Raw genomic sequence first — 12,500 nt, forward strand, 5'->3', positions numbered from 1 at the left:
TTGTTGATAGAAGTTTATTATGTTTACTTGGAGTCGAAATGATTCCATTATATAAGTTTATGTTTGAGTTACCGGTGGGTCTTGCAAACCCCATAGTTCTCATTGATAACAAAAGTATATTTGAGTTACTTGTGGGTCTTGCAAACCCCGTGGTTCTCATTGATAGCAAAAGTATATTTGAGTTACCTACCGGTGGGTCTTGCAAACCCTACGGTTCTTATTGATAGCAAGAGTATGTTTGAGTTACCGTTGGGTCTTTCAAACCCTAAGGTTTTGATTGATAGCAAGATTATATTCGAGTTACCGGTGGGTCTTGCAACCCCAAGGTTCTCATTGATAGAAAGTTCTTTTATTGGTACAAGATTTATAGTAAGAAATGTCCTGTGGCTCTTGCGAACCCTAAGGGTTTTTGTATATGGAAAGAGTATGCCTAAGTTAAGGTTCCTTATGGGAGTTAAAAATCCCAATGATATACTATGATTATACTTTAAGTTAGTAAAGCTTTTTAAGGTTGTTAAGTACTCTGTTTATGCCCTTAAATGAGTTGACACTACGCGTGTTTATTAGAGTTTATGTTTTTGAAAAGAGGAGTGTTAAGACTTGCATTCCACCCAGGAACATATTGTTCGGGTAAAGCAAGAAATGAGATTAACAAGTATAAATGGATGATAAATGGTTAGTAGTGGTGCTTGTGTCTTATGAAATCATATTTTTATTGTTGTATAACATAATGTTATCTAGTATGTTGGCCTTATTATATTTGGTATTAGTTATTGATGTGTTTGTGTTTGTGTTTGTGTTTATGTTTGATTGTTTTATGACTTTCTATGATTGTTCTGCTATGTTACATTGGTCTTTGGTCTGATGTTGAGCAGCAGGAGGATCATAGACTTGCGTACAAGGTATCTGGAGCACCTTTTGCATTGCTTTGGGGGAGTGTGGAGTGCAAAGCATAAATCGTGTTTTGCAAACATCTTTTGATTTTGAAGTTCTTATGTCTTTTGCAAACTTTGTCTGTATATGTTTTTGATATGAGGCATTGCGTCCTCCTTTGTACTATTTAAATTTTCTGCTGCGTAGGTTATGGATTTGTATGGTTTTTAAAGTATTTTATTTATTATTGTTTTTTTAAAAACTCAAGCGTCGCCACTGGAACCACAATCCATGCTTTTCATGATGATTTGAGGAGCCGGCGATGGATCATTCCGTCGTGGTATGAGATTTTAAACGCGATGATGCCTTGGATTAGTTTAGTTAGTTTATTGTGTTTTATATTCCATCACGCCCTCGATTTTTAGTCGAATTGCTGCCGAAATTTCTACTCATATTTATAAAGTTTATTATTTTTTTATTTAAACGTAACACCCGAATTTCCTCCCGTCCTTTGTGGTTTTGGTTCCGTATAAGGGGTCGAAAATTCAAGGGTGTTACAATTTCACTATAAAGAATGAAAAGTTAGCGACAAAAAAAAAAAACTATTTATGCCGCTAAAATGGCAACAAAGACTGCGACAAAAATGTACGTCGCTATTTGGCGACAAAGGCTTTTTGTCGCCAAAGTTCGCGACAGACAATTTTTGTAGCCAATTTAATTTTCAATCTTGTGGGTGGTTATAACGAAAATTTAAATTTCAAAGTAAGTTTTTCTTCTCGAACAAATCTAAGCCTAACCCCAACTCCCTTTCTCATTTCTATAAAACTCCCTCCGTCATTTATACTCTTTTACTATCTCTTGCCTCTTTTTTTTGTCAAGTTGTACATTTTACATTTTCATACTTCATTTACTCCCTCTCTCAATCTAACCATTTATACTTTTCTAAGTCTCACCTCTTTTTTTTGTCAAGTTTTCCGTTTTCCATTTTCCAACTGCATTTATACTCCCTCTCTCAATCTATCATTTTCCGTGTCATTTATACTCAATCTCTCAATCTACTATTATGCCATTTATGCTCTATCTTCACCCTATTATTCTCTTCCTCTCATTTTCCATTTTAGAACCTTTTTAATTATTGGTTCATTTGAACTAATTAATCTTTCTTTACCCTCAAACAAAAGAAAAAAGAATATTGTAATGGTCGTCCAATCCTTCAAAAGGGAAAACTTCATTCATCATGTTATAGACAGAAATTATATGTTATAGACGAATCAATGAATCTATTATATTAACTTACAAGACAATTTCATTCATCATGTTTAAGGTCTTCTGTAATCTATTGAGTTATTACACAAATTGTTGTGCGACAGTAGAAGTAAGTTCGATGAACAATAATGAAACAATAAGAAATTCAATGCAGATAATAAGAAAATGACGCAAGAGATTTAACGTGGTTCACTATCAATGTGATAGCTACGTCCACCGGCACCGAGATCAAATATTTTTAATATGATCGCAAAGAATTTACAAGATGAATCTCAATCACACTCACAAATTAATGGCTCTCTTGTGATCCCTCTCAATTTGTGAATCATCATATATTAATCCTAAAATGGGAGTTTATATACTAATGCCCAATAAAAGGAAGTTATTACATAATAAACACAAAGTAACCGTCTTAAAAGACACCTCCCGTGAAAAGAAACCGCCATTTCGCGAGCCGTGTACAACTACGCGAGCCACGAAATGGAGACAGAACGCGCTCCGCGCCCCGCGGACTAAGGCAGCAGCTTCTCCGCGCCCCGCGGACCTCGTCTTTGACTATTGTCTCATTTGAACTAATTAATGTTTGATTATTTTTGTTTTTTCTATGTTGATTGTTAGATATTTTTTTTTTGAATTTGATAGATGTTGTTTTAGTTTTATTTTTTTTCTTTTCGTTTTATTAATTTCAATTTGATAGATATTTTTTCAGTCTCATTTTTTCTCTTTTATTTTCGTGTATTTTTATGTATTTAATTAATAGATGTTTTCTCTTTTTTTAAATTTGTTTGAATTTGAGATTTGAATTGTAGTGTTTATTTTTGTAATGTTTTAATTTTTTGTGACAGTTTACTAATATGATTTTTACATTTGTCACAGTTCTTATTTCTCATGTTGATTGGAAGTTTTTGTTGATGCTGGTAGATTTGAATGCTTATTCGGAGATTAATGTTGATGTTTGATGTTGTAATGTATATTTTATGGAATTTGTAATGAACTCTTTAAATTGTTTGAATTTTTAATGAATTTCTCAATTTGTTGTATTGAATTGTTAATGAACTTTTTAAGTTGTAATGACCTTTTTATGAAAAAATTTCAATTTGGTTCAATCTTTTCAATTCGGTGAACTTGGCTAATTCGGGGAATTCGGGGCAATTTGGATTAGTGTTTTGAAATTTGGTTTGATTCAATTTGAATTATAAAAAATATGATTTGGATTTGAACTGCTAAAAACCAAAATCGAATTTAATTTGGTTTAATTTGAATTTATATCTAATCCAAACCAAACACCGAACTTTCATCCCTAGTTGAGCCTAACTAGACATACAATTATTTCGGTGAAATCGGTTTTTCGGTTTTATAGTGCCCAAAACCAAAATCGAACCGAACACCGAATTACCTTAAATTTTCAGTCCAAACCAAATCATATTTAAAATTTAGTTTGGTTTGGTTCGGTGTTTGATTTTTCACAAAATTAGTTACACCCCTAACTTCATATATTTCATTATCCTTGTTATATTTCAATTTTCATACAATTTAATACGTAATTTTAATCATTACCTAATTTTAATCATTTGTATAGTAAATTATACATATCTATTGTTTATAGAAATTAAAGTTAGATATTATGAATATATGCAATTAAAATATACAAAGAAGATGTCACTTAACTTATATTTTTTCTTACATACTATTCCTAAAATATAAAAGGGTAAATTGTTAATAATAATTCAACTTTTACTTGATCTACTAAATATAAATCCACATATTATTTGATTTTATGAAAACTAACATGTTAGGTATATTTACTCAAAATAAACCGACATATTATTTAAAACAATCTTTAAAGTTTCTTTGTAAATAAAGGATTAGGAATAAACAATAGTTGAATTTACTTTCAGCAGTTATATCCAATAATTGGGTTTATTTCAAAAAAAATAATTAAATTTATTTTCTATAAAGCAAATGTTAATTTACTTATTACAATTTTTTTCTATATAAAATAATTAACTTTGAAAGATGAATAGTGCCAATCAAGTATATATATAAATATATATTCCTAGGAACCGAAGGAAAACGTACACAACTTACACACAATTTTGTTCCTCCCTCGCCATATCTCTTCCTTTAGACGAAACCTGATATTTTCAAGAACCATAAAAAAAGAAAACCTCGTTCAATTATTTGAAAGCAAATAAATGGAAACAAATAATAATAATAATAATAATAATAATAATAATAATAATGCACCGAGATGGACACCAAGTCCAAGCCAAACAAGACCACTGGCTAAAACAGGTACAGAAGATGATGAAGAAAAGAAAATAACGAGGGGTTCCAGCAGTTTAAGGAAGTATTTTCCATTTAGTTTAACAAGTATTAGTATGTCATCTTCACTACCTCCTGCTGTATCATCATTAGCTGATCATGATGATGATGTTGATTTCAATATGGAGCTTGGTAGCAATAATAATAATAATAATAATAATAATAATAATGGTCATGATGATGTGTCTTTGACATGGAAAGATTTATGGATTACGGTTAAGGCTGGTAAAGGTGGTAGTGATGGTGCCGACGAAATTGGAGGGCAACGCTCTATTTTACAAGGGGTAGCTGGTTTTGCTAAGCCTGGACAAGTCTTAGCTGTTATGGGTCCCTCTGGTTGTGGCAAATCCACTCTTTTAGACGCTTTGGCAGGTAACTATTACTCACTATTTCAATTATTGTTTCGGGTGGGTGGCAAACAGCTATAGTTCATTAAAAGAGTTGATTAAGGAAATAAATTTAAATAAGTTTTTTGAAAGATATATATATTAAAAATAAAATATATTCATGAGGAAAATTAAAGTAGACAAACAAAAAACATGGAGATAGTAGAAATAGATGTTGGCTTTGGAATGAAATTTAGTAATTTCTTGTTATTTTGTTATTTGGATAAGTATACATTAAAAAACTTTATAGTCCGTTTGGTAAATAGTAATAAACAGTGGTAATGGGAATGAAAAACTAGTGTAATTTTAGTTGAAAAATCTCTTGGCTACCTTAATGATCATGGGTTGTCCAACTTCAATCATCTCATTTTTCTTCATAAAATTTATTACAATGCATTACCAGTAGGAGAGGTGGTATTAGGTGGTAATGAAAATTTGTAAATAAAATTTTATTTTTTGTGATCAAAGTTTATTACCATGGAAATTATATGAAACTTTTGATGAAATTTTACACTATAAATCATTTTCATTATCACAATTTAGTACCACTAATCAAACGGATCGTGAATACTCTACTACCCTCAATTAAATTAATTATAGAACAATGAAATCACTATATTCCTTTTCTTAACCAATAAAAAATAATCAAAAAAAAAAATTAAATACAACCAACCAAAGAAACCGCCCAAAATGGAAATGCTTAGCCATCACTGTTTTTATGGGTGAATCCATCAATATATAGAATTATGACTTGGGCCAGAGTTAGTTAAATATCACATAATTAACTCGATTGTTCTTATATATATATATATATATATATATATATATATATATATATATATATATATATATATATATATATATATATATATATATATATATATATATATATATATATATATATATATATATATATATATATATATATATATATATATATATATATATATATATATTACTAATAATTCAATATTAATAAGATTTAAAATCCAATTATTAACTTAGGCCATACTCTTGGTAGGTTTGAGCTTGGATTCCCGATATATATCATTAGCATTATCATTATTAGTATTTATTTATTTTAATTAATATAAGTTGCTGAGCATGGACAAGTGATTAACCATGTTCTTAGCTGTTATATATGTACGTATTTATTTAGACTTGGTCTGAATGTGCATTGTATATAGATTCTATTTAATTTTTTTATTCAAAAGCGTTGGGTTAGGTTGTGTATTTGGATTTTGGATTTTTGTTGTTCTGGATCTAAGATTTTATGTGTTTGAGCTGCGTTTATTTAGATATTGGTCTAAATATATTTAGATTGTACGTGGAAATTGGGTTCATGGTGTGACAACTAAGTTAGAGGGAGGAGGAAGAAATTAATGTAAGGATAATTGGGTAGTAAGATAATCTATTTAGATAATGCGAAAATTCTTTAGTGTTTACGTCAATGGTGATGATAAAAATTATCATAGCTTGGTCAAAAACCAAAATATCATTCTATTGCCAAAAATTGTCCACAAACCCCTTTTCTTTATAATTTTTAAATCATTAAATTTTAATTTTTGTCTAAATTTATAGTTTTTTCTTAAACATCTCTTGAATATTTATATTAAAAGCGATGGTAAATACAATAAACTCCTACTTATATACAGTAAACACCTACTTCGTATACCTTTGACACTTACTTCATCTACTATAAAATCCCTGTTTAATATGGTATAAACACCTACTTTATATATTATAAACATCTAATTCATATATCATAAACTCTTACTATATATACCATAAACACCTACTTCTCATATATAATTAATACATACTTTATGGAGTATACTATAAACACATACTTTATATAATATAAACACCTACTTTATATACCATAACCACCTACTTTTATCCATATAAAAGTGTACACACTCTAAACACCCTTATTAACTAGTATGATAAAACATTAAATATTTAAAATTGAACAAAATAAACATTACCTTTAAATTTATGTTAAAGAATAAACAAAAAATGGAATAAACAAAGTAAGAATTAATGAATCTATCATAAAAAGAGAACTCGCATTTTTTGTATCTTTTTTTTTCTTTTGCAAATTAGATAAAATTTACTTGTATGGGAAGTATACATCATACAATATACTAGTTTTTAGTAAGATGGGCAATAGTTGTTCGTGGCAATATTTTGATCTAATATCTTGATACGCATAAATAAAATATAAAGATATGTGTTAAGACGAATCAAATAAAATTTCAATTTAATATATATTATATATATAAAAAACAATTAAAGTAGCTAATTTCAACCAGAAATTATGTATATATTAATAGTTGTAGATTTGTAGCTTATATTTAATTTGGAAATGGCTCATTGTAGCACGTTACGTACAAGAAATTAAGATGATTAAGAATTTTACGTGTGGATTGAAAGTATTAGTAGTAGATGGCTTAAACTAATAATTATGTGAAATTTGATAAACTTTGACATTTAACTCGCCAATTAATTGTTTACAATAATCCAAATTAGAGAATTAAGTTGAAAGTATTAATTGTTTGTATGAATTGGTATGTGGACTCCCGACTGGATATTTTATCATCTTCTCTTTTCCTTTACAACTCCATATTTTATCATTAGCACCCACTCCTCAACTGCCTCGCAAGTTATTATTGTTAGTTTAATATACTTTTTCTGTACGTTCTATATTAGTTGCAATATTTTAAAATATTACACTATTTATTCACCACTTTTAGTTTGTGATTAATTTTTAATCATAAGTTAGACATAGTCAAGTGAGATCTTGTTTGATTTATCTTATTTGTAAAAATTACTATACCTAATTAGATATATTAAGTACTCCCTCCAGACCAATATAAATGTGTCATTTGCTTGGGCACGGATATTAAGAGTGGTGTGGGGTCCATTAAAAAGTAGTAGTTGGGTAAGTAGTGAAGAGTAATTAGTGAAGGGTAAGTAGTGAAGTAAGGTATATGAGGGTATATTCGTAATTACTTGTGTGAACTAAGAATATTTAGGTAAAAAAAGATTGACAAAAATAGAAATGTGACAATTGATATGGTTTTGCCAAATAAGAAAATGTGACAATTATATTGGTGTGGAGAGAGTATTAAATTAGTTTATTAAATTGCGTAAAAAAATAAATGAGGAACTACTATTTTCAACTAATTATTATACTCCCTTTTACGGCCCTTTTGCTCCGTTAAAAGGTTTAAGTTTAGACATGTTAATTTTGTATTCAATTCTAAGAAAATCGAATGTTTATTATATAATCACAAAATTTTGATCCATAACTATAAAGTAAACCGATTAGTATTATTTTGACGAAGCATTTAATGATGTTGTTTAATGTTCATTTTATCATAAGAAATTCTTTCAAAAAAGTTATGTTTTTCTAAATAATATTAATGATAATTAAAAAATAAATTTTAAAAAGTTTTGTAACAAGCAACCTCAAAATTAAATTGATCCAATTTGAAAACATATCTCAAAATAAATCAACCAGACCCAATATCCATTCAATAGAACATTTTAATAGGTCTAGGTAAGATGGGTTGCGAGAAAACTACACGATTGAGTTTAAGAGCAGAATTATACTTATGAGCAAAGTATGCTTGAATGAGAACTTGACCGGAACCGGGAATCATCTAATCTATTACCCTGATTAATTCGTTATTTGCTTTAGAAAGAGTAATTCTTGTGAAAGATTATCTTTTACTGAGATGACTACAAATTAGATAACCATATTCTTATAATATATATTAGATGAGTTATTTAACCAAAGTATAAAGAGTATTTTTCGGTAAGGCTATCTCAAACATTGATCTATAATCTATTTGTGCTTAAGAAAAGAGTGTGATCAAATATAAGCTCATGTTGTGAATGGGCTATGGCAATGGTAAAGAAACAACCAACAAACAAATGCAAAATAAACACCAAAAACATAGCATAACAATGGAGAAGACAAAACACACAATATATGACGTATCTAATGATACCTCCCCCTCAAACAAAGTATCTTATCATTAATATAATTAACAACACATTAATGACTCACCTTACAAGATTCAAGAACACCCTCTCAAAGTAAAAGATTGAACATGTAACTCAATCACACACAATATGCATAAACAAGGATGAAGAGCTCTTATGGTGTGAACACTAGCTTTTAATATTGCATATGCCTCTCTCACTCTACCCTAATAAGGCTCTAAGACTCCTTATGTAGTCATAAAACACATTAGAATAAACTAGGACAAAAAGCTTAAAAGCCCACAAAGAACCGCACATAAAACAGGAAGCCGCAAAATAATCAGTTGAATGTCGCTCGATCAAGCAGCTCGAGCTCAACTAGTGGAGCGTGCCCCCTACTGCTACTGGTTTGATTCTTTTTTTTGCTCGACCGAGCTAACCATGCTCGACCTGTCGAGCAACTCAGATTCCTGCCTCTTTCCTCAAGTGACTTGCTTGTCCATCCCATGTTATGCTTCCCTTGAACAAACCATCTCAATTCATCATCATCAAACACTTGATCAAGTGAACGAAACTTTAGCACTCCACTTCCCATGGCACACTCCGCACCATTCTCAAGTGTGAAAGATATGGCATGAGCTACAAGATGCTCAAAGTCATCATCAATGTTGTCGAAATTGGCTCTTGATTCAACAATCTCCCCCTCAAGACCAATTCTCTTACCATCATCAAATGTCACCTTCTTCGGTGACTTGCAACCATCATTGTGGCCTAGGCAACCACCATCAACTTGCAACACATACAAGTTGCTCTCACTCCTTCTTCCTCTCATGAGCACCATGTTCCCCTTAATAACCTTCAACAACCCTCTACTAGCTTTGAAGGTGCATCCCTTTGACTCCAACCTACCAAGTGATATGAGGTTCCTCTCAAGCTTAGGAACGTACCTTACACCACCTAGCCTTCTGTTGACACCATCATGAGTTACAATCACTACCTCACCAATACCTTCCACCTTCACTCTTTCATCATTAGGCAAGGTGATAAGGCCTCCATCACAATAGCTAAGCTTATCAAACCTTTCCTTCTCACAACAAATATAGAATGACCAATCGGAGTCAATCACCCATTCCTTACTAGGAGTCACTCCCCCATCAACAAGAAGTGCACCATCATAGTCATCATCATCCACAAAGCCTTTCACCCTCTCTTCTACCAACCTTCAAGTCCTTCATCTTCTTAAGACCCTCCTTCATCTCCGTGCACATCATTTGAATGTGCCCCTTCTTCATGTAATAGTAACACTCCTTGTTACTAGTCACTCTTCCCTTGAGACTTCTCCCTTGCTTGAGAACCTTTCTCTTTTGCTCTCCCTCTTGAGCCCTCACCATAAAGTGCCTCACTACTCCCTTTCTTCTCTTCCCCATCACATCGCTCCATGTACCTATCGTTCTCCCTCAACGCCGCTAAAGCTTGATCAAGTGTGAGATTCCCTCCTAAGGAGAAACGTTTGAACTATATTCTTATAGCTCTTAGGAAGTGAAGCCAAGAGTAGTAGAGCTTTCTCCTCATCAAAAAGCTTCTCATCGGCATTCAACAGTTGGCACACCAAATTGATTGAATGTGTTGATGTGATCTTACATACTTGTATCATCCTCCTTCATGAGTTGATACAACTACTATCTCAAGCATAAATTTTTGGTAAGAGACTTCGAAGCATACGCCTTTTGAAGTTTCTCCAACAACACACCGGGGTCGGTCTCCATCAAGTAGTTGTACTTGACTTTGGGTGCAATGGCAAGCCAAATGGTGCCCACCGCCTTCTTTTCATGGCCACCCACTTCCCTTCATCCATTGTTGTGGGCTTGCTCTTCTAAAGAGCATCATCAATACCTTGTTGCACCAACACGTCCTTTACGGTGCTCCTCCACACCGAAAAATTCATTTTTCCATCAAACAATGGAATGTGAAACTTTGCACCATCACTCATATTGATTCTCCACCAAAGACTCTAACTTTTACCGACAAAATAACCCACAAATCCAACCTAAAGCTCTGATACCAATTGTTGTGAATGGGCTATGGCAATGGTGAAGAAACAACCAACAAACAAATGCAAAGTAAATACCAAAAACAGAGCACAACAATGGAGAAGACAAAACACACAATATATGAGGTATCTAATGATACCTCGCCCTCAAATTAAGTATCTTATCATTAATATAAGCAACTATATATTCATGACTCACCTTACAAGCTTCAAGAACACCCTCTCAAAGCAAAAGATTAAACCTTCAACTCAATCTCACACAATATGCATAAATAAGGATGAAGAGCTCTTATGGTGTGAACCCTAGCTTTTAATCTTGCATATGCTTCTCTCACTCTACCCTAATAATGTTCTAGACTCCTTATATAGTTATAAAACACATTAGAATAAACTAGGACAAAAAGCTTTAAAGCCCATAAAGAACCGCACATAAAATAGATCGCCACAAATAATCTACTGAATGTCACTCGATCAAGCAGCTTGAGCTCGACCAGTCGAGCGTGCTCGAGCGTGCCCCCTGCTGCTACTGGTTTGATTCTCTTTTGTGGCTCGACCGAGTTGATCATGCTCGACTTGTCGAGCAACTCAGATTCCAGCCCCCTTCCTCGAGTGACTTGCTTGTCCATCCCATGCTATTCTTCCCTTTAAAAACCTCCTCAATTCATTATCATCGAACAATTGATCAAGTGAATCAAACCTTAGCACTCCACTTCCCATGGCACACTCCGCACCACTCTCAAGTGTGCAAGACATGGCATGAGCTACGAGATGCTCAAAGTCATCATCAATGTTGTGGGAATTGGCTCTTGATTCAACAGTTTGTAATAATTAACAATAATCCCTCCGTTCTCTATTGTTGTTCCTATTTGAAATATTCTATTTTAAAGAAAAAGAAATTTAACTAATAAGGTTTTGAGTTAGATATAATTAAAAGATAAAATATAACCATGTGATCAGATTTTATAAGATTCGTCGTAAAGTATATTTTTTAATAAATATTATAATACGTATTTAGACATATTAAGACTTAATAATTGCTTTGAAAATTATATAAAAAAGTAAACGAGAAAAAATAAAAATAAAAAAATAGGGAGCGTATGAGATTACATTAAAACTAATTGATAATAAATGGAATAATTCATGGAATCATTACTAATTTCGTGAACGTGTCTTTTTGTGATCATTTAAAAGATTTCGAGTGAATATTAATTCAACCATAGTTTATTAGTAAGTTGTGATAATTGAATACTACAAGTTAGATCATATTTATAGCCCCCAAAATGATGGCGGCTTGACTATTATACGCGTTGAAGTAGAGGTGGCCATGATTCTTTCACTACAATATTATTACATGATCTATAAATAGACCAACGAATCCATTTGAGGTGTTTAATCCAGTGAATATTAATTACAAAAGAATGAAGCTTAAGGATGAGGTTAGAAGTAATGAAGATATTCATTTGTCGTTGACATGGAAAGATTTGTGTGTGACCGTCGCTAATAATGGCGGGGACAGCGGCGGACGACGCCCCATCTTAGAAGATGTGAGTGGTTTCGCATCCCCTGGACAGGTCTTGGCTATCATGGGACCTTCTGGATGTGGCAAG

At 32.0% G+C, this 12,500-nt stretch overlaps 2 protein-coding genes across 4 annotated transcripts in view; both read left to right on the forward strand.

Moving 5' to 3' along the window:
* Nucleotides 1-3,098, forward strand: part of LOC130808396 (ABC transporter G family member 1-like) — a 26,444-nt gene extending 23,346 nt beyond the window's left edge. Inside the window, exons 9-10 of the mRNA XM_057673872.1 lie at nt 876-902; nt 2,985-3,098. Coding sequence (XP_057529855.1) covers nt 876-902; nt 2,985-3,098 — 141 coding nt within the window. The remainder of the gene's footprint in view (nt 1-875; nt 903-2,984) is intronic.
* A 932-nt stretch (nt 3,099-4,030) lies between these two features.
* The window catches only part of LOC130807809 (ABC transporter G family member 1-like), a 24,441-nt gene continuing 15,971 nt past the window's right edge, over nt 4,031-12,500 (forward strand). The window contains exons 1-2 of one of the 3 annotated variants that reach the window (XM_057673153.1): nt 4,031-4,836; nt 12,373-12,500. The exon at nt 12,373-12,500 is cut by the window's right edge and continues 25 nt beyond it. In XM_057673153.1, the coding sequence (XP_057529136.1) occupies nt 4,335-4,836; nt 12,373-12,500 (630 nt within the window). In that variant the 5' untranslated portion in view covers nt 4,031-4,334. Of the gene's footprint in view, nt 4,837-12,291 lie in introns of all 3 variants that reach the window. The other 2 variants (XM_057673152.1, XM_057673154.1) reach the window with 2 other exon arrangements.

This window comes from Amaranthus tricolor, chromosome 3, assembly GCF_026212465.1.
Source record: "Amaranthus tricolor cultivar Red isolate AtriRed21 chromosome 3, ASM2621246v1, whole genome shotgun sequence".
In the NCBI taxonomy this organism is placed as follows: Eukaryota; Viridiplantae; Streptophyta; class Magnoliopsida; order Caryophyllales; family Amaranthaceae; genus Amaranthus; species Amaranthus tricolor.